The sequence below is a fragment of the Notamacropus eugenii genome, chromosome 1, assembly GCF_028372415.1.
Source record: "Notamacropus eugenii isolate mMacEug1 chromosome 1, mMacEug1.pri_v2, whole genome shotgun sequence".
In the NCBI taxonomy this organism is placed as follows: Eukaryota; Metazoa; Chordata; class Mammalia; order Diprotodontia; family Macropodidae; genus Notamacropus; species Notamacropus eugenii.
The window spans coordinates 718303282-718323543 of record NC_092872.1 but is presented as its reverse complement, the minus strand read 5'-3'; the positions used below and the strand labels follow the sequence as shown (position 1 = coordinate 718323543).

The following is a 20262-nucleotide window of genomic DNA, read 5'->3' as shown; positions in this document are numbered from 1 at the left end:
CAAATGAGGTGTTTGTCAGGGACACAGGGTATCAAACTTGTTTTCCAGCTTTCTGCTTCCCTTCTAATGCTGATTCCATTGGGTTTCTTTGTGCAAACCCTTTCCAGTTTAGTGTAACCAAAATGATCCATTTTGCTTTTCATAATGTTCTCTATATCTTGTTTGGTCATAAATTCTTCATTTGCCCATAGATTGGACTATACTTTTTTTGATTAGAGAGATGCAAATCAAAACAACTCTGAGGTGCCACTTCACACCTATAAGATCGGCAAACATGACAGAACAAGAAAATGATAAATGCTGGAGAGGATGTGGGAGAGTTGGAACACTAATTCATGGTTGGTGGAGCTGCAAGCTCATCCAACTATTCTGGAGAGCAATTTGGAACTATGCCCAAAGGGCTACAAAAATGTGCATATCCTTTGACTCAGCAATATTTCTTCTAGGACTATATCCCCAAGAGATCATAAAAATGGGAAAAGATCCCATATGTACAAAAATATTTATAGCAGCACTCTTTATAGTTGCCAAAAACTGGAAGTCAAGGGGATGCCCATCATTTGGGGAATGGCTGAACAAATTATGGTATATGAATGTAATGGAGTACTATTGTGCCATAAGAAATGATGAACAGGAAGACTTCAGAGAGGCCTGGAAGGACTTGTATGATCTGATGCTGAGTGAAAGGAGCAGAACCAGGAGAACTTTGTGCACAGCAACGACCACAGTGTGCGAGAGTTTTTTCTGGTAGACTTGGAATTTCATAATAACGCAAGAACTTATTAAAAAAAAAAAAAATCCCAATGGTGGTTTTCTAAGGCGAAATGCCTTCCACACTCAGAGAAAGAAATATGGGAGTCATTCGCAGAATGTAGCAGATCATGTTTGTGTGTGTGTATGTGTGTTTTTGTGTATCATGTTTTGATTTGTTATATGATTTCTTCCATTTATTTTAGTTCGACTACATAGCATGACTATAGTGAAAATGTACTCAATAGGAAAGTATATGTAGAACCTATACAGAATTGTATGCTGTCATTGGGAGGGAGGGGGTAGTGGGGCGTAGGTGTGGGGGGGATAAAATCTTAATTGTATGACAGTGATTGTAAAACATTAAAAAATAATAATAATAAAATAAAATTTAAAAAAAAATTAAAAAAAAACATAATACAAAAGTAATTAGTATGCTTCATTCTGCATTCTGCAAATCGGGAGGTCTTAATGCAGATCCTGGAGTCTTCAGGTTTATCAAACAATGGATTATTATAGTCATTGCCTATCATGTCTAATGTACCTGACAATTCCACTGTCTCACCATTTTATTTCTTCAGGAGTACTAAGTAGCTCTGATGATTGCTGCTTTATAATAGTTTCAGATCTGGAAGGGCTAGGCCACCTTCTCTTGCATTTCTTTTCATAAATTCCCTTGATATTTTTTAACTTTTGCCCTTCCAGATGAATTGTTATTATTTTTCTAGGTGTATAAAATTATTTTTGGTAGTTTGATTAGTATGATACTTGATAAGTAAAATAATTTTGGTAGAATTTCCATTTTTATTATATTAGCATGGCCTATCCATGAGCAACTGATGTTTTTCCAATTATTTAGATCTAATTAATTTTTTATTCTTGAAGAGGACCAATGATCTCAGAAAGGTGATGTCCTGACTTGTGAGTTTATTGGATTTAAGTGAGGCAGGGTTGGGCAAAGTCACCAGCTTCACTGTCTCCTCCAGAGCTACCTGACTACAGTGGCAAGACATAGATCAAGATGACTGGGGATGGTTCATGAAATCTGAGACAGAGAAATGAAAAAAGACATCCAGGAAAGACCTCTCTCCCACTGTATCTGTCGCCATTGACCCCGTTATCTTGACCTATGCTTTGACACTGTACTCAGATGACTCTGGAGGAGAGAGTGAGGCTGATGACTTCAGACAGCTCTGCCTCACCTAAAGCCAACTCACATTCAAGTCAAGACAGTCCCCTCTTGATGTATTTGGTGCTTTTTGGATTGAAGGATGAACAATAAACAGCAACAAGCCTATACCTTGGAATCTTTCCTTGTAGACACAATCAGCTTGAGCCAGGTAGGCCCCTGATGTTCTTACCCTTCTGTTAGGATCAATGGCGTGAGGGATAAAACGGGCAGAACGAAGTGATTTTCTTTGCTTAGATGCCCTAAGGACAGCTGACATCTCATGACCAGCCCTTGTTACCTCTTTTCCCTTTCTTCATAAAGGTATAAAAACTTTGTCATAGATCTCTAGTCTGAAAAATCTATTGCTGTCTGCAATCATGGGAGAACCCCAGGATGGCAGGTTTTCTCCCCTGGAATCTCTACTAAAGACACTTTATGTCTCAGGTTATGCCTTTAGTTCCTTTTAGATCTTGACACACTCCCTTATTAAGGATCACTTTTCAATCAGTAATCACTCAACAAGCAATTTATGAATTGATTCCTCTGTGCTAGACATTATGGACACATTGCATCTGAGTGATCAACATATTCCATCTGCAGAAGAAATATGAGGTAATTTTCAGAAGGAAGGTGCTGTGAGCTTTTCTTGTAGAAGATATCACTTGAACCAAGATTTAAAAGAACCTGAAGATGCTAAAAGGAGAGGGGAGGGAATGCATGGGGGTTATCCAGTACAAAGGCATGGAGGTTGGAGATGGGAATGTGTGTGTGTGGAAGAACAAGGTCTGGAATTGTCACCTATCCCACTTAAGACTTCCTGAAGTCTGTGGGATGCCTTAAAAGTTCTCTGAACTGGTAAAAGTATGCACCTGCAAAAGCTCTCCTCCCACAAACTATAAAACACCTGTAAATAATAGCTCTAAACAAATTCTAGAGAACCAGAGGCCACAAAATGACAGAGAGAAAGAGATTTCCAGCACAAGGCACCTTGGAAGCCTGACAGGAAAGGTCTGTGACACTGGGTGCTCAGTGCTGTGCAGCACAGCCTAGCCTGGACTACAAAGTGGCAAGTACAGTACTGGAGGTGGCTTAAATGTGTCATGGACAGCAGCTGTGAGTCTCATATTCCTCAGCTCCCAAACAGCAGAGACAGCTTCAAAGGTAAGAGAGAAACCTCTTTCAATTGGAGGTGAAGGGAACACAGCAGTGTATCCCAAGCCTCAGGCAGCAGCAGCTTCAATTCTTGGAGCCTTGGGCCAAATCCCCTTGGGAATTGAACAGCTGATCTGGATCTCAGCCTTGACTGGCTGCCCTGGGGTGAGGAAGAGTGCTGCCTTGGTGGAGCTGGTGGAGGCTCTGGAGAAGGAATCCTGCTCACAGACCAGAGTGCAGGCCAGGAGAGGAATAAACTCCTCACTCTTGATTGTACCACCATGGAAGAATTGAGAACTTACAGATCCTCATGTTATATCTTCCCCTTGACAAAGAACTCAAAAGTCAAGAAAATGCCCACAAAAAGGATAAGAAGAAGGCAATAGAAGGTTATTTCTTGGTGAGCAGGTATTTTCTTCCATCATTTCAGATGAGGAAGAACAATGCATAACATCAGAGGAAAAAACTAAAATTCAAACCTTCTGCACCTAAAACCTCGAAAATAAATATACAATGGTCACAGGCCATGGAAGAGCTCAAAAAGAATTTTGAAAATCAAGTAAGAGAAGTGGAGGAAAAATTGGGAAGAGAAATGAAAGTGATGCAAGGAAGTCATGAAAAGCAAGTCAAGAGCTTGCTAAAGGATATCCAAAAAATGCTGAAGAAATTAACACCTTCAAACTAGACTAACTCAAATGGCAAAAGAGGCCAACAAGTCAATGAGGAGAAGAATGCTTCAGTGTTTTGATCTTCCTTGTCGCCACAGAAATTTTCTGTACTCAAAGTGTTTTTCCATTGTTTGGTAATTTTCCTACACTATTATTTGACTTTCACCTCTTTGTTAATGTAGGGCTCTGCTTCCAGTGGGGAGCACACTATCCGAAGCTTCAGGGTTTCCATGAAGCTCTTTTCAGAGATACTTCACAGGACTTATAAGCTTTTAGTTCTTGGAAGATATTTAGTACTCTCTTGACCTGTGCTCTGGTCTATGAGTGACCCACAAGTGCTCTTTTCTGTGCTGCAACTGTGAGGAGGGTCCTCCCTCCATTGTGGCTACCAACTCTTCTCTGCTAGTGCTCCCCCTTGCCCTGGTACTCCTTCCCCAACCTGGATCTGAGAATGGACAAAGCAACAGAGTTCTGTCACAGTGCTAGCAAAGAGAACCATGTAATCTCCTTCTGAACAATTGTTTGACCATTTGTGGCCAGAGAACTCAAAATGCAACTGCTTCTGTTGCCACAATTGATCAGTGAGTCCTGGGGCCTGCCCCTGATTGACTGTGACCAGGGCAGTGCTGGTATGCACTCTACTCTCATCCACTTGGGTCACTGATCTTTCTTTCTCATCTTCTAAGTTGTCTTTGGTGTCTGGGGGTTAAGAGCTCTGGATATCATTATTACTGTCAGTGATTCAGTCCCCCCAGGGCTTGCCTTAGTTTTGCTGGGGCCCAGTCTGTGCTGGTGAGGCCTGCTCTGGACTGTGCTCCTGTCTCATCATAGTGCAATAGATCTCTCCTTTTGACCTTCAAGCTTGTCTTGTGTTGGAAACTTGTTTCATTCCATTTTTTGTGAGTTTTACTGCTCTAGAATTTGTTTAGTCATTTAAAAATGGCATTTAAACCAGTTTGGGGGAGAACTCAAGTGAGTCCCTGACTTTACTCTACCATATTTGTCTTGACTATTTTCTTAATTTTCCTTATCCTCTTTTTTATTTTATTAGTACATATTTATGGAATAAAAAAAGCATTTCCATAACATTGTACAATAATACGATGGCACATGAAGCTGCTAATCTATTATGCACAACCTGCTATTTAATACAAATATACAGTGAAATAATCATGTACTTTGGATGGTTTCCCTCTACCTTCCTCCTTTATTGTTTTTTTCACTCCCATATTCCTTAGAAGGCTTATGGAAAATAAGGATGGTCATCCCAATGCTGATGGTGCAGTCTCAGGGAAGATGACAAAGTGACTACCAAGGGTGACAAGGGTAGGGCATTTAATGTTGCCTGAAAGTGAAATTTCCATCATGAGAAGGGAGACAAGATCTTTCCTATAGACTGAGTTGCCTCAAGAGCTTCCTTGTTCCATCCACCTTGTCTGTCCTGGCTGTCTTTTTAGGGCTGAGGAAAAAGAGCCAGAGCTGAGAGTCCAGACACATTCTCCTGAATTGTTTGCAGTTTTCTCTCAAACACCATGTGAGGGGAAAAGAATTGTGTTAGAGAGCAGAGGGCAGAGTAAAGGATGGGACCAGCTTCTGGAAACAGCCCCATGTGAAGGCTGGTGGTGCTTGGCTGGAGCTTACCAGGCAGATGATATTTTTCTCTTCCTCTTGTTGCTCCTTTTAATCTTTCTACCTCAATGAGAGTCTCTGGGACAAGTGGATCCTGCAGCAGAGCTGGATCAGGCTCAATTCTCCCCTGAGGGCAGTGGTTGCCCTGAGCCTGTGACTCTGGGGCAGCAGATGCTCCTCTATGCAGGAGAGCTGAAGAGCCTGGGGAGGTTTTTGTTCAGGGCTGAAACACTGTGGGAATGGAGCATTATACCACTGAAGACAGTAATAATCTGCCACATCCTCAGCCTCCACAGCACTGATGGTGAAGGTGAAATCTGTCCCAGAGCCACTGCCACTGAACCTGGCAGGGACCCCAGATAGCCGAGAGGAAGCAGCATAGATCAGGAGCTTGGGAGATTGTCCTGGTTTCTGCTGGTACCAGTCCATGTAGTTGCTAATGCTGGAACTGGCCTTGCAGTTGATGGTGACTCTGTCTCCTAGAGCCACAGAGAGGGAGGCTGGGGTCTGAGTCACGACAGTGGCTGCCTGATATTCTGGGCAGGAAAAGAAGAAAGAGATTTCAGTTAAGAATGCTATTCCTTTACCCTCAGTCTCTGTAAGAGATTCCCACTAGAAAACACATTATTTCTCTAAAATGTTGCCAACCTATGGCTGGAAGTCTTACCTTGAAGCCAGAGGAGTAGGAGGCAGAAGAGCAAGGAAGGGGAGAGCATTGTGACCCTTGCAGATCTGGAGACAAAGAGTTCTGAGTTCATTGTGAAAGGTGGGATATATTTGAGTCTCAAGCTGGGTTTCTGAAAGGTCTCTTAAGGGATCACCATGCAAAACAGTGCTGGTCCAACCCCAACTCAAGGACCCCAGGTGTGGTGATATGCACATGGAGGGTGTATTTCCTTGAAGTGTATTTTTCAAGAGGTGACCTCATGTGGCCTCTTTTTTTATTGCTACTTTAAATGGACCTCCTCTTGAATAGCCATGATCTTGGCTGTGGCAAGTGACTCTAAACGGGGTTGTCCTCTTTATTTCCCCAGGAGAGATTAGAGGCCTCTGGGTCAAGAGACTATGTGTTGACAAATGTTTATGGAAAGAACAGAGTTAAGAAAGCAAGAAGTAGCTGAGTTAGCAAGAGAACTAAGAACTGGGAGTCACCAGAATTCAAGGAGAGCTCGGGGCCCAGGGTGAGATTTATGGCCATGGTGGGGACTTGGAGATTCTTTGGTCTAGTAGCTGCTGTGGGCAGCATATGTCCCTTGGGTTGTTTTGGGGCCTAGATATTTATTTTTCTCTTCCATATTTCTGTTGCCTCTTTCAAAATGCTGAAAAACAGAAGGGTTTGTTGATCTCAACCACCCATTTTGCAGTTGTGGAAAATGAGGTGAAAAGGAGCAAAATGATTGTTCAGAGACGTTTTTCCTACTGAAGTCCATCATCTCCTATTCTTCCCCTTTTTTCAGACCATCATTGTCCCCTGGCTGAACTCTGTCCATGGCTGTCTTGTTGGTTTCTCTGGCTCAACTCTCTCCCCACTCCAGCCAGTGCTGCCCTCAGCTATTAAACTGATCATGTGACAGAGCAGGGCTGACCATGTGATCTCGTACTCCAGAACCTCCTATCCCTCTTTTCACCTCCAAGATCTGATAAAAAGTCCTTTAAAAATTTTCAGAGCTTGTCCAATCTCTCCCTTTCCACTTTCTTTACCCTTCACCCTCTACCTGGTACCTTATGATATGGTGACCCTCTTAACTCTGTGCCCTCTTCCTGCTGACCCCTAGGTCAGAAGAATGTTCTTCTACCTCACAGCCACTTCCTGCCTTCAGTGGCTTCCTCTTTCCTCAGAAATAAACACATGCGAAACTTCCAGTATATTCTCTTGCCAGTATGATGTCCGTGTGTAGTCTTTTCTTTTGTGCCCTTACTTCATACCAGACACAATATTGTCTTTTACTGGCCATGGTTTTTTAATTTAATTTTTCATTTAAATCTTTTGAAATTGAACTTAAATGCTAAAAAAAAAAAGCCTTTCCATACTTGCAGCAGAATAGAAAAAGAAGATTCTGTGGGCAACTTCCTCTCATACCTTGTAAAACAATCACACAATAAAGTCCATCCTTGTCTTTGCAGACTATCCTCTTCTCTGTCCTCCCTTCTGAACTTCCTGTTGTTCTTTTTGTGCCTTTATAAAGACAAGTCAGTGGTCTGCTTTCTTTTTTTCATTATGATCCCTCTTTCCTCATCTCTGAAATAAAAATTGAGAAGAAATAAAGAAACCAAATCCCTTGTAACATACAAGTAGAATCTTGCACTATCTGATGGCCATATCCAATAATGTGTCTCCTTTTGCATCTTGTGTCCATCCTCTCTTTGTCAGGAGATGGGTAGCAGGTCTTTCCAGAGTTTCTCTACAGATGGGGTTCAGGGTTGTCTTTACCATGCTGATGTCTTCTTACCCTTTGTTTTCCTGGTTTTATCCATTTTGGTGTCTGTCATTTCTCACTGCCCAGCACTGTGTGAAATAGCCTCTTTCATTAACACTTATAGCTCAATGATGTTTATCATATTTACAAAGCACATTTTGTTCAGGTATTCTTCAATTATTTAAGAGGAAATCTAAGACATTTAATTGTATTTGTTACTCCAGGGTCCGGCTATTTTATTGCAGTAGGTAAAACACTTCGCCTGAAGTTAGGGAGACCTGAATTCAAATCCAGTCTGTGATACTTTTTGGCCATGTGGCCCTGGGCAAGTTGCCTAATCATGTTTTGGGTATACACATGGACACACACAGACACACACATACATATACACCCACGTATGTTTATTTGGAGGTTTGTGAACACCATATTCACTGTCTCTGTGAGATTCCAGAATGTAATTATTTTTTTAATTTCTAGTGATACATTTTAGGGCAAGAAATGGAAAGATGCTAAGTAAATTATTAAAGGCCTGGTTAACTTTGTTTTTGTGGTAAAGCTTATTTAACTGGGTATCTTCTCTCCGGGTTTTAAAAACTTAATCTCCTCCCTATTACAACACTTTTTTCATTGAGGAATTTTGTGATACCAGTAATTCTATAACAACTTCTTTGGAAAGTTATTTATGTTACTCAAGGACATTTTAAACAAATGTAGTTGAGCAACTTCAGATTTTAAAGGTTTAATTTTGCTTTAAAGTGGAAAAGAGAGATATCTACCATTTTTGACATGTCCAACTCGTTTTCACCATATGTGTTTAGTGATTCTCATCTTTATTTTTTACATCAGGATAAATTGTAAGTTGTTTCAAAAAAGGGAAACAAAGGTTTTGAAAACAATCTTTCTCTGATTTTCTACTAAATTTTCATTAGCAAGATAATTTAATGCTATATCATTATGACAAGTTGTAGACCAGAAGAGATCCTGCTGTTTTGACCAAGAATTGTAGTCATCTCATGGCTTAAGGAAGTATTAAATTAGAGTTTGAACTTATGATATGTATAAAATTCAATTCAGGAGGTTTCTCACTTTCCAGAGTGAGTATTTTAAGAGAAGTATAAACAAGCTTGTGAAGGATGTGAATCTATCAAGTTGTAAGGTTAAAGTCAGGATCGTCTTTGTTTTTGTTGAAGGAACAGTATTTCGTTGCAGACATATGTTAGTGAAGAGCAGTATCTTATGAGCTATCCTGTGTTATCTTAATGGGAAACCTAATATCACTTTTTTTTTGGAATTAGAAGATGTGGAGAAATTGATGAAAACTGCTTAAGACTCAAAATAAGATATTCCCATTATTGAAAGTGGTTCTGAGTGCAATATAATTTTTCCTATGATGAGTCTCTGACTGTTACCAATATGAGATTAAATACTTCTTGTCTACTATGTGTGCTCCTTGAGAACTGAAATCACCCTGAGCTCTGATTATTGGAAATTGCCCTTTAAGACTTTATTTATGGAACTGTAATTGACTATAGTTTTGACCTTTGATTATAGATTTGTCTGAAATATCATGAAGCCAATATCATGTGATACAGGTTGGGAACAGGTGAAGGTGGATGTCTGTGCCTAGGAAAAGTTTTGGGGACAACCTTGGACATGGTCTAAGTAGGATCTTCCTGACTCTTTTTCCTAATTGTGCTATTTAGTTTCTGAAAAGGGAAGTTCTCCACCTGATTAATACTGAGCCCTGCTTTTAACAAGTTGTTGCTACACGATTGACTGTTAGATATGACTTATCTCTGGAATCAAATAGAACTAAGGAAATTTTTTCCTTCTTTTATGATATATGACATTGTTGCAACTGTTATTCTCTCTTTTTCTTTCCATCAAATGTCTATAATCAAGTGGTTATGTTAGTGCAATATAAATCTCTTAAATAACGCATAGATACTGAAACATCTCTGAGTCACTATAGTAGGCAGCAGGAATGAATGTCTTACAATATTACCTTATATTCATGGCCAAATAATATTAAGAGAGGGATAGCATCCTGTGAAGGAGAAAATCCTTGGGCAAAGTAATAAGAGAAAGATGTAATGTGATAGGTTTTTAATTACATAGAATAGCAAATTTTGAGAGAAAAGCAATAGAGTACACTGTTTCCTCCAAGAATTATATACAGGTATGTAGAATTGGCTTCCAAAATTTATCTATCATGAAAATTCAGGTTTTAGGCATGCTTTGGTAGTAAGTTTTCAAAGGTGGATTTTTCTATTATTAAAACACCTTTCTGATAATTTTAGAAGGCAGAAGAGTTTATTTTATAGTAGGTTCCTCATATTTTAAAAGATTCTTGTATCAATACAGGATTTAGGTAAGGACAGAAACAGCAAATTGTACATAAAGGGAAATCGTGTGAAGTTTCAAAATTGGAGAACCAAATTTAAATGATTGTACTCATTTAAACTGAATCCAAACTATCTAGGAACTTTTAGTTCTGAACCAGAGAAGCAGAATTCCCTTTTAGAATTGTCTTCAGAATAAAATCTATTGTCCAAGAAAGGATATCTAAAAATCACCTTGGAGTCAAAAGATGCTGCTTCAATAGACATTGAGAATGGGGTGCTGGGATACCTGCCGAAAAAGGGTTTTTAGAAGATCTTATAAAATACTTTTGAAGTCAAATGACAGAGATGGAGTAAAAAGCAAAAAAAAAAAAAAAAAAATAAGAACAATCCAAAATAAACAAGAAGGTTATGAAAAGAAATTCAACCAATTAGAAAAGGAGATCCAAAATTTTACAGAAGAAATTGATAACCTGAAAATTAGAATTAAGCAAAGTGAAACCAGTGAAATTGACAAGAGCAAGAAATACTTAAATAAAACTTGAATGATTATAAAATAGAAGAGAAAGTGAAACGTAAGAAAAACAATAGATTTGGAGAATAGATCAAGGAAGGAAAAAATAAAAATAATCAGACTACCTGAAAGTTATAATCAGAAAAAGATCACATGAAATAATTTTAAAAATTGTCCTGAAGCATTAGGACAAGGGGGGAAACAGACACAGAAAAAATCCATTGATCACCACTTAAAAGAGATCCTATAAAGACAACTCATAGGAATATCATAGTCCAATTCAAATGCCCAAGCTCAAGAATAAAATATTAAAAACATCAAGACTGCAACAATTTAAATGTGATGGAGCCACATTTAGGATCACACAAGACCTAGTAGCAGAGACATTAAAGGAGTATGAATCTTGGAACACAGTATATCAAAGAGCAAAAGAACTGAGGCTCTGCCCAAAAATATCATAATCTGGGAAGTGAAGTATTATGCTGAATGAAAAACAATTGATGTTTAGTAAACTCAGACTTTCAAAACTTCAATAGAAGTCTCAACATAAAGGACCAAGAAAAATATAAGGTATATTCCAATGACTGATTATAAGGGACTCATAAGGACAGACTATATGCCCTTTATATATGTAAAATGTATGTCTAAGACTCTTATTAATTATTGGGTTGCTCATAACAAAGATTGGGGTAAACCTGACCTTGATATTAATTTAAAAAGTAAAACCATTTTAGAATAGCTAAAAAGAGTAATTATTTCATACAAATGATGTGCAAGAGGAAGACTTGATACAGAGAAATTAGATGGGGGAGAAGGGCTAGCAGTTCTGATAACATACTTTCCTTGGGAATAAAAGGACAAAGTAAAAAGAGTGCACAGCAGAGAACAAAAGAAAATTCACAATAAAGGAAAGAGTCGATGGACAGTTCCCAGTGCAATGTGTATTATTCATCATACAGGCTTTCTTGAAATGAACATTTATTGTTATATATTTCTAATCCTTTCTTATGTCCCGCTATGCCCATGAAGTGGTTTGTTTTTTCTCTTTTTGACTTTGCATTTAAGTTCCACCATGAAGTGTATGATTTTTTTTCCTTTTCTCTGTTCTGTATTTGTGATTTGGTCCTTGAATCCAAAAGTAAAAGAAAACAGACATCCAGAGAGGAGTCACTGTCCATCCCCAGCTTCCCCAGCTCCTTCCTAGGATGGGGGCTTTCATGTTCTTCTGAGATCATTACCTCTAGGCTGAAAGGAAGAGCTATTCCTTCCTTGTACCCATTCTCCATATTTCATTATTTGTCATTCTCCACCCCCACCCCCATCTCGACATCCTGAAGCCTTAAGCCCTCCTTTCTCAAGGCTGCCTCCCCTGAAGCTTTTAGGTACAGACAAGGCTAATCAGTGCTTCAGAGACAGAATCTTTGCCTAACTCTATGGTCTATCTTATCTACATTCTTATTTACTGGATCTCTTTTGCTGCTAAACTTGTAGAAAGTGTTGTCAGTGTTTCTTTGTCTGCTGTCTCCCCCATTAGACTGTGAGCTCCTTGAGGGCAGGGACTATCTTTTTCCTCTTTTTGTATTCCCAGCACTTAGCAGTGCCTGGCACACAGTAGGTGCTTACTAAATATTTATTGACTGCTTTATAAATATATCGTCCCCATCTGCCCCTTATTTTTCCAGTCCCTTTCCTCTCTTGAAATGCTACAATGTTTTCCTTTCCAATTGTTCTCTGAGTCAGTGGGAATTCTTTAGTTCATCACCCATTTGTGTGATTACAGCAACAGCCAAGTACAATGGCCGTTTAACAATTTACAAAGTCTTTCCCCTACTCTGAGGGTGTTCATGGCCATATTATTATTATTCCCATTTGGGGCAGCTGGTGGTATAGTGGTTAGAGAGGTAGGCCTGGAATCAGAAAGATCTCTGTTCAAATCTGGTCTGAAACATTAGCTCTTGTCACCTTGCGAAAGTTGTTTAATCTCTATTTGTCTCTCTTCTCTCATGTATAAAATGGGAATAATTTGCAGAGTTGTTGTGGGGATCAAATGAGATAGAGATGTATAGTGTTTGGCACGTTGCTTGGCGGAGAGTAGCTGCCACAGAAATGCTTCTTCTCCATTTTATAGATGAGGAGTGTGAGGGTTTGATTTACTCATGGTCACCTGACTCAAAATGACATAATTGGGCTTCAAACGTTGTCTTTTAATGCCTTAAGTCCAGTGCTCGATTATGAGACCATTCTGCCTCTCTTTCTTCTCCCTAGGAAGGCAGTGTTGCCTGGTGGCTAGAGTAATGGTTTTGGAGTCAGGAAGGTCTAAATTCAAATCCTGCTTATGATGTAATAGTTTCAATTAAAGTTCTTGTTTTGGTTTCACCTTTATGTCTGACTGTCCTTTCCCCTTTCCAGAAAACCCTTTCTTGTAATAAAGAATTTTTTAAAAAAGAAAGGAAAAAATGGTAAAGTAACCAATGTATCATTTGGTTTTGACAGTATATATAGTATTCCTTAGCTATCACCTGAACCTCTACAAAGAAGGAAAAGATATCTATTTTCCATAAGTTACTTCAGTGGGAAGAATGGTAATAATATTTATACTGTGTTTACTGTTTCATTCTGTGTGTGTGATATTTTATTATATTATTAACATATTTAATTTTAGAAAGAAAAGAGAAAATAATATGCTTCAATCTGTGTTGCCTTAGATCCTTGCATTCCTGAGAAAAGGTAAGTCAGTCATAGCTGATCATCACACAGTGTTGCTGGTGCCATGTACAATGGTTTTCAGGTTCTGCTCATTACCCTCAGCATAAGGTGATGTAAGTCTCTTCAGGGTTTTCTGAAATCACCATGGCCATCATTACTTATAGCACAGTAGTATTCCATTACATTCATGTGCCATATTTCTTTGACTCTAATTAGGTAGCTATCTGATACAATGGATAAGTAGCAAGCTGTGTGACCATGGTCACTTAATTTTTCCACATCAGAATTTTCTCATCTGTAAAATGGTAATAATAATGACACCTATGTTGTGTGAGGATCCAATAAAGAGCTTATTAAACCTTAGAGTGCTATATATAGCTTTGTTGTTCAGTCTTTTCAGTTCCTTTCAACTCTTCATGATCCCATTTGGGGGTTTCTTGGCAAAGATCCTGGAATGACTTGCCATTTCCTTTTCCAGCTCATTGTTAGAGATTTGAAAACTGAGGCAATGAGGGTTAAGTGACTTGCAAAGGGTCACATACCAAGTAAATATATGAGGCCAGATTTGAGCTCAGGAAGATGAGTCCTCCTGACTTCATCACCCACATACTATCAAATCTGCCACCTAAACAGAGCTTTAGGAGACTGTTCTGCATCCTTTCTCCCTGCTGCTCCCTTAACGTCATTTCATATAATTCTTTTTTATTCTTGCTTCTCTTTTCTTTGTTTATTTAGTATTTTATCCCGGCCCCCAGTTATGTGTAAAAACAATTTTCAACATTCTTTTAAAAAAACTTTGAATTACAAGTTCTCTCCCTTTCCCACCCTCTCATTGAGAAAGCAAGCAATTCAATATAGGTTCTTCATGGGGAGTCATGTAAAACATATCCATAATCGTCATGTTCTGAAGGAGAACATGGATGATAAAATTGAAGAAAGATAAAATACAACAAAAGTATGCTTCAGTCTATATTCAGACACCATCAGTTCTTTCCCTTGGGATGGATAGCATTGTCATTGTAAGTCCTGAAGAGTTTTTTTGGATCTTGGTATTGGTGAGAATAGCTAAGTCCTTCACAGCTGATCATGTTCCAATATTGCTCTTAGTTTGCACACATGATATTTGGCTTTCTATCAGCCCCTGTAAGGATTTCCTGGTTTTTCTGAGACCATCCAGCTCATTTTTTCTTATGCTACAAAAGTATTTCATTATAAGATCTTAATGCATCCTGGGCCATCTCCAGTCCTCCTGAGGATTATCAGGTCCCTGGACTCTGATGACTCAGGAGAAGGAAGTCAGGTTAGTGACCTTGCACAGCCCTCACTCACTCAAATCAAAGGCAATTGCAAGTCATGGCATCATCTTCATGTCATGGTCCTCTTCACAAATGAAGGAGAAATACAGCAACAACAATTCCATTATAATCATACTCCTCAACTCGTTCAGCCATTCCACACTTGCTGGACATGTCTTCAATTTCCAATTCCTTCCCCAGGTAAGTGATGCTATAAATATTTTTGTATATATAAAGTCCTTTTCCTTTCTTTTTTTTATTTCTTTGGGGATACAGACCTAGTGGTGGTATTGCTGGGTCAAAGGGTATGCATGGTTTTATAAGCCTTTGGGCATAGTTCCAAATTACTCAACAGAATGGATGAATCAAATCACAACTCCACCAACAATGTATTAATGTCTCCTTTTACCAACATTCCCTCCAACATCTGTTATTCTTCTGTCTTATTAGTAAATCTAGTATGAAGTAGTACCTCAGAATTGTTTGAATTTGTTATTCTCCAAGTAATACTGAGTATTTTTTCATATTATTTCATCGGAGAAATGATCATATCTTTTGATCATTAATCCATTGGGGAGTGCCTTTTATTTTTAAAAATTGGAATCAATTCTCTGTAGGTTTGAGAAATGATACCTTTATGAGAGAAACCTCCTTAAAATTTCTTTTCACACATATGATGGCTAACTGTATTTCTCTCCATCCTCTTTCCCCCATTAACTTTTTTCTCTTCCACCTTTCACACTGTCCTCCCTCAAAGATGTTTTCCTTCAAGCTAACACCTTGCATTATGTGCCCTCCCTTCCATTTGTCTCCCCCTTCCCTGCCTCTTCTTTTCTCCTATTTGCCTCTCACTTTCCTATAGGGCAAGAGAGATTTTTATACCCAATACAGGGTGTATGTTAGTCCGTCTTTTACTCAATTCTGATGTGAGCAAGTTTCATTTATTTTCCTTTACCTCCATCCTGTTCCTCTCCACTTTCAATACTTTTTTTGCCTTTTAGGTGAAACAATTAACCCCCTTTTGCCTTTCCCTTTTCCTTTCTCACATCACATTTCTCTCTCAGCCCTTAATTGGTTTTAGCTATCATCCCTTTATATTCATCTAACACCTGTGCCTTTTATCTGTATATACTCCTAACTGCCCTAATAAGGAGAAAGATCTCATGAGTTACAAAGATCTTCCCATGTAGGAATATAGACAATTGAAGCATGTTAATTCCTTTATGATTTTCCTCCCCTGTTTACCTCTTTATTTTTCTCTTGAGTCTTTTATTTGAAAGTCAAATTTTCTGTTCAGTTCTGGTATTTTCATCAAGAATATTTGAAAGTCCTTTGTCTCATTGAATACTCCCCCCCCCCCCCCCAATGAGTATTCTCAGTTTTGCTGTGTAGGTGATTCTTGGTTGTAATCCAAGCTCTTTTGCACTCTTAAATATCCTATTCCATGTCCTCCACTACTTTAATGTAGAAGCTGCTAAATCTCATTTTATCCTGACTGGGGCACATCAGTGCTTGAATTATTTCTCTCTGTTTATGCTTGCAATGTTTTTTCTTTGATCTGGGAACTCTGGAATTTTGCTATAATAGTCCTGTGAATTTTCATTTTAGGATCTCTTTCAGGAGGTGATCAGTGGATTCTTTCAATTTGTATTTTACACACTTGTTCTATAATATAAGGGTAGTTTTCCTAGATAATTTCTTGAAAGATGATGTGTAGAATTGTTTCTTTGGTCATGGCTTTCAGGTAGTCCAATAATGTTTACATTTTCTCTTCTGGATCTATTTTCCAGGTCATGTGTTTTTCCAATTAGACATTTCCCACTGTCTTCTCTTATTTCATTCTTTTAGGTTTTTTTTTTGTGATTTCTCAATTTCTCATAAAGTCATTAGCTGTCATTTGCTCCAACTAAATTTTGAAGGAATTACTTTGTTCAGTGAGCTTTTGGAATTCCTTTTCCATTTGTCTCATTCTGCTTGTTAAGACATTCTTCTCCTCATTGAGCTTTTGGGCTTCTTTTGCCATCTGAGTTGGTCTAATTTTAAAGTGTTATTTTCTTCAGTATATTCTTGTGCATCCTTTAGCAAGCGGTTGTAACTTAACATATCAAAAAGAGGGCTCATTTTCTTTCTTTCAAATATAGCTGCCTTTTAATTTTCCTATTACTGTTTAGAATACCACTGTCCTTCAAGGCTAACACAATTTCGATAGGTTAGAAACCTAGGCTGAATCTAAGAGGGTGAGGTTCCAAAGGAGTGAATGCATAGTATACACACATACACATACAAACACACACACACACCTCATAAGTTTAAAATGAAGGAAGTATGGACAGAAAGATAGGAAGTAGCTGCTCTGAAAATGATCTGAGAGTTTTAGTGAAAAGCAAAATCCATTTAAGCTAGCAAAGTGATAAATGTGCCCTTGGCCTGCATTAGGGTATTAAGTGAGGCACAGCTCTTAGGAGCTAGGAAGTGAGAGTTCTATTGTACCCAGAATTCATCAAATGCCATCTGCAACATTGTGTTCATTAATGAGCATCATGTTTTATGAAGGACACTAATAAGTTGGAGATAATGGTTGTCATGTAAAAGAGAGAGTAACTTATTCTGCTTATCCTCAGATATCACAACCAGAAGCAATGAGAGGAAGTTGGCAAAGAGGCAAATTTCTGTCTGAAGTTAGCAAAAACTTCCTAATAAGGAAAGCTCTCCCAACATGAGATGGATTGCCTCAAGATAAGCCCTCTCTTATTGGAGAGACTATCAAGCAGGAAGTGGATGGTTGCTTGTCAGGTATGCTACGGTGGAATTCTTGCTATGGCCATGCTGAACTCAACGGTCACTGAAATCCCTCTCAACTCAAGTTCTAAGTGAGTATTTGAATATTTCCAATGGTGAGATACTTGAGAAAGGGCTCCTTCCATAACTAGACATCTCTGACTCGTAAAGAGGTTCTCGTTATTTTGAGGTAAAATATATATGCCCATAACTCTTGTCAGTTTAGATTGGTTCAGCCTTCCAGAATGCTAAGGACTTAAGAAAACATAAAAAGAAACAACCCTCAAATGTATTCATTCCAAGCAATTCTTAATTACCTGATAACAAGATATTATAACAAGTCTTGGGTACAGAAGGGGAAAAAGTGAAAGAAATTTCTTTAGAAATGATAAACCTTTAAACCTTCATATATTTGAAGGCCACTAACATATCCCCACCAAATGTTCCCTCCCCAGCTTTTCCTGTTTTGCCTCTTATGCTACAAAAAGACAAACCAGACAAGCTGACTCCAGCAGCCCTCTTCTTTGTGTTGCTGCCATCTAGTGACCACCCATTCCTGAGTCAAGCCAAATACACTTTCAAAGGCTCCCAATACTCCTTAGTAACCTTAAGATAAACTGCAGCTGAAGGAACTTTCGAGTTCACCCAGGTATACTCCACCAGACAGACAAGGAAACTGAGGCCTGAGAGGGTGAAGGAACTTGTTCAAGGTCACGTAGCCAGTTTGTGTCAAAGAAGATATAGCTACAACAATGAGGATGATGGTGATGATGATAACAATTGTGATGACAATAACATTTCTGCTGCTACCAGTTCATGTAGATGCCAGTGCTGGAACTGGCCTTGCAGGTGATGGTGACTCTGTCCTTCCTACAGTCACAGACAGGGATGATGGGATCTGGGTCATGCCAGTGGCTGCCTGGGCTTGTTGGTAAGAAAAGAAGAAGAAAGAGATTTCAGTGAAGAATCCTATGTAGAGACAGTGAACACAGGAGTTGTTCCCTCACCCTCAGGTTGTGTCAGAGATTTCCACTGGAAAACTCCTGTCTCCAAAGTGGGGCCAACTTGTTCCTTATTGGAAGTCTTACCTTGAGGCTGGAAGAGTAGGAGGTAGATGAGCAAGGAAGGGGAGAGCATTGTGATGTTTGCAGAGCCGGAGGTAGAGAGCTTTGAGCCCAATGAGAAAGGTGGGAAATACTTGTAAGTGAGGCTGGGCTTGTGAAAGGTCCTTTGGAGATCACCATGCAAAACAGTGCTGGCCCTGCCTCAGCTCAAGGACCCAAGATTTGTGATATACTCATGGAGGTAGTGGCCCAGTTGTGTTTCCTTGAAAGTGTGACCTCATGTACCCTCTTCTTTTCTTGCTATTTTCATTGGATTTGTCCTAGGCTGGACAAGGTCATGGCTGTGACAGGTGCTATATTTAGGGGAACCTTCTCTATCTTCCCAAAAGAGCTCAGAGGGCTCTGAGTCTAGAGACCAAGAGTTCACAAGTATCTGTGTAAAGAATGGGGTTAAGAAAGAAAGCTGAGTTAAAAAGAAAACTAAGGAACCAACAGAATTTCAAGACAAGTAAGAGTCTAGTATTGTACTCTAAATCACTATTGATTAGAGAGATGAAAATCAAAACAGCTCTGAGGTACCACATCCTACCTATCCGATTGACTAACCTGACAGAACAGGCGGATGATAAATGTTGGAGGGGTTGTGGGAGAGGTGGAACACTTATTCATTGTTGGTGAAGCTGTAACCTGATCCAACCATTCTGGAGAGCAAGTTGGAAGTATGCCCAAAGGGCTACAAAAATATGCAAACCCTTTGACCCAGCAATAGCATTTCCAGGACTGTATCCTTCTAGGACTGTATCCCCAAGAGATCATAAAAATGGGAAAGGGTCCCACATGAACAAAACTATTTATAGCAACACCCTTTGTGGTGGCCAAAACCTGGAAATCGAGTGGATGCCCATCAACTGGGGAATGGCTGAATAAATTATGGTGTATGAATGTAATGAAACACTATTGCACTATAAGAAATGATGAACAGGAAGACTTCAGAGAGGCCTGGAAAGACTTATATGATCTGATGATGAGCAAAAGGAGCAGAACCAGGAGAACTTTGTGCACAGCAATGACCACAGTGTGCCAGAGTTTTTTCTGGTAGACTTGGAATTTCATTACTATGCAAGGACTTAAAAAAGATAGTCATTTAAGGCCAAATACCTTCCACATCCAGAGGAAGAACTATGAAATTCATTCACAGAATATAGCAGATCATTTTCTTTTGTATTATATTTTGGTTTGTTATGTGAATTCTCCCATTCATTTTAATTCTTCTACGTAGCATGAGTATAATGAAAATGTATTTAATAGGAATGTATATGGAGAACCTATATAAAATTATATTCCATCTCAGGGAGTGAGGGGGAGAGAGAGGGTGAAGGGAGGGGAGAAAAATCTAAGTGATGGGGTAGAAGTGATTGTAGAACACTGAAAATAAATAAAAGTGATAAAATAAAAAAAATTTAAAAAGAGTCTAGTCTTAGATGAAGGGAGAAGGAGGGACCTGGAGAGTCTTTGATCTAGCAGGTTGTGTGGGCAGAACGTGTTCCTGGGATTGTTGTGGGAGAGTAGATGTTTGGCTTCTTTTCTGTATTTCTGTTACACTTTTCAATTACTTAATGTAATTATGCAGTATGGGAATTGTGAGGAAAAACTCAATTACATTACATTATATTATATATATATATAATTATATTGCTCCAACTGAGCCTAGTGAAGATCAGAAACTGAACCATCTCTATGTGCCTTCATTCAAGGACCTGTGTTAGGCTGTTTTTT

At 38.8% G+C, this 20262-nt stretch overlaps 1 long non-coding RNA gene and 1 gene segment (V, D, J or C); one reads left to right on the top strand and one right to left on the bottom strand.

Moving 5' to 3' along the window:
* Positions 1 to 4775: 4775 nt before the first annotated feature.
* On the bottom strand, positions 4776 to 6217 carry LOC140528499 (immunoglobulin kappa variable 1-39-like). The segment is given in 2 exon segments: positions 4776 to 5906; positions 6038 to 6217. Coding segments are annotated over 2 exon segments (567 nt in total).
* Positions 6218 to 17883: 11666 nt separating this feature from the next.
* LOC140521589 (uncharacterized) overlaps positions 17884 to 20262 on the top strand; it is a 75717-nt gene continuing 73338 nt past the window's right edge. For both annotated transcript variants that reach the window (XR_011972995.1, XR_011972994.1), the window contains exon 1: positions 17884 to 18353. This is a non-coding gene — a long non-coding RNA (uncharacterized lncRNA). The remainder of the gene's footprint in view (positions 18354 to 20262) is intronic.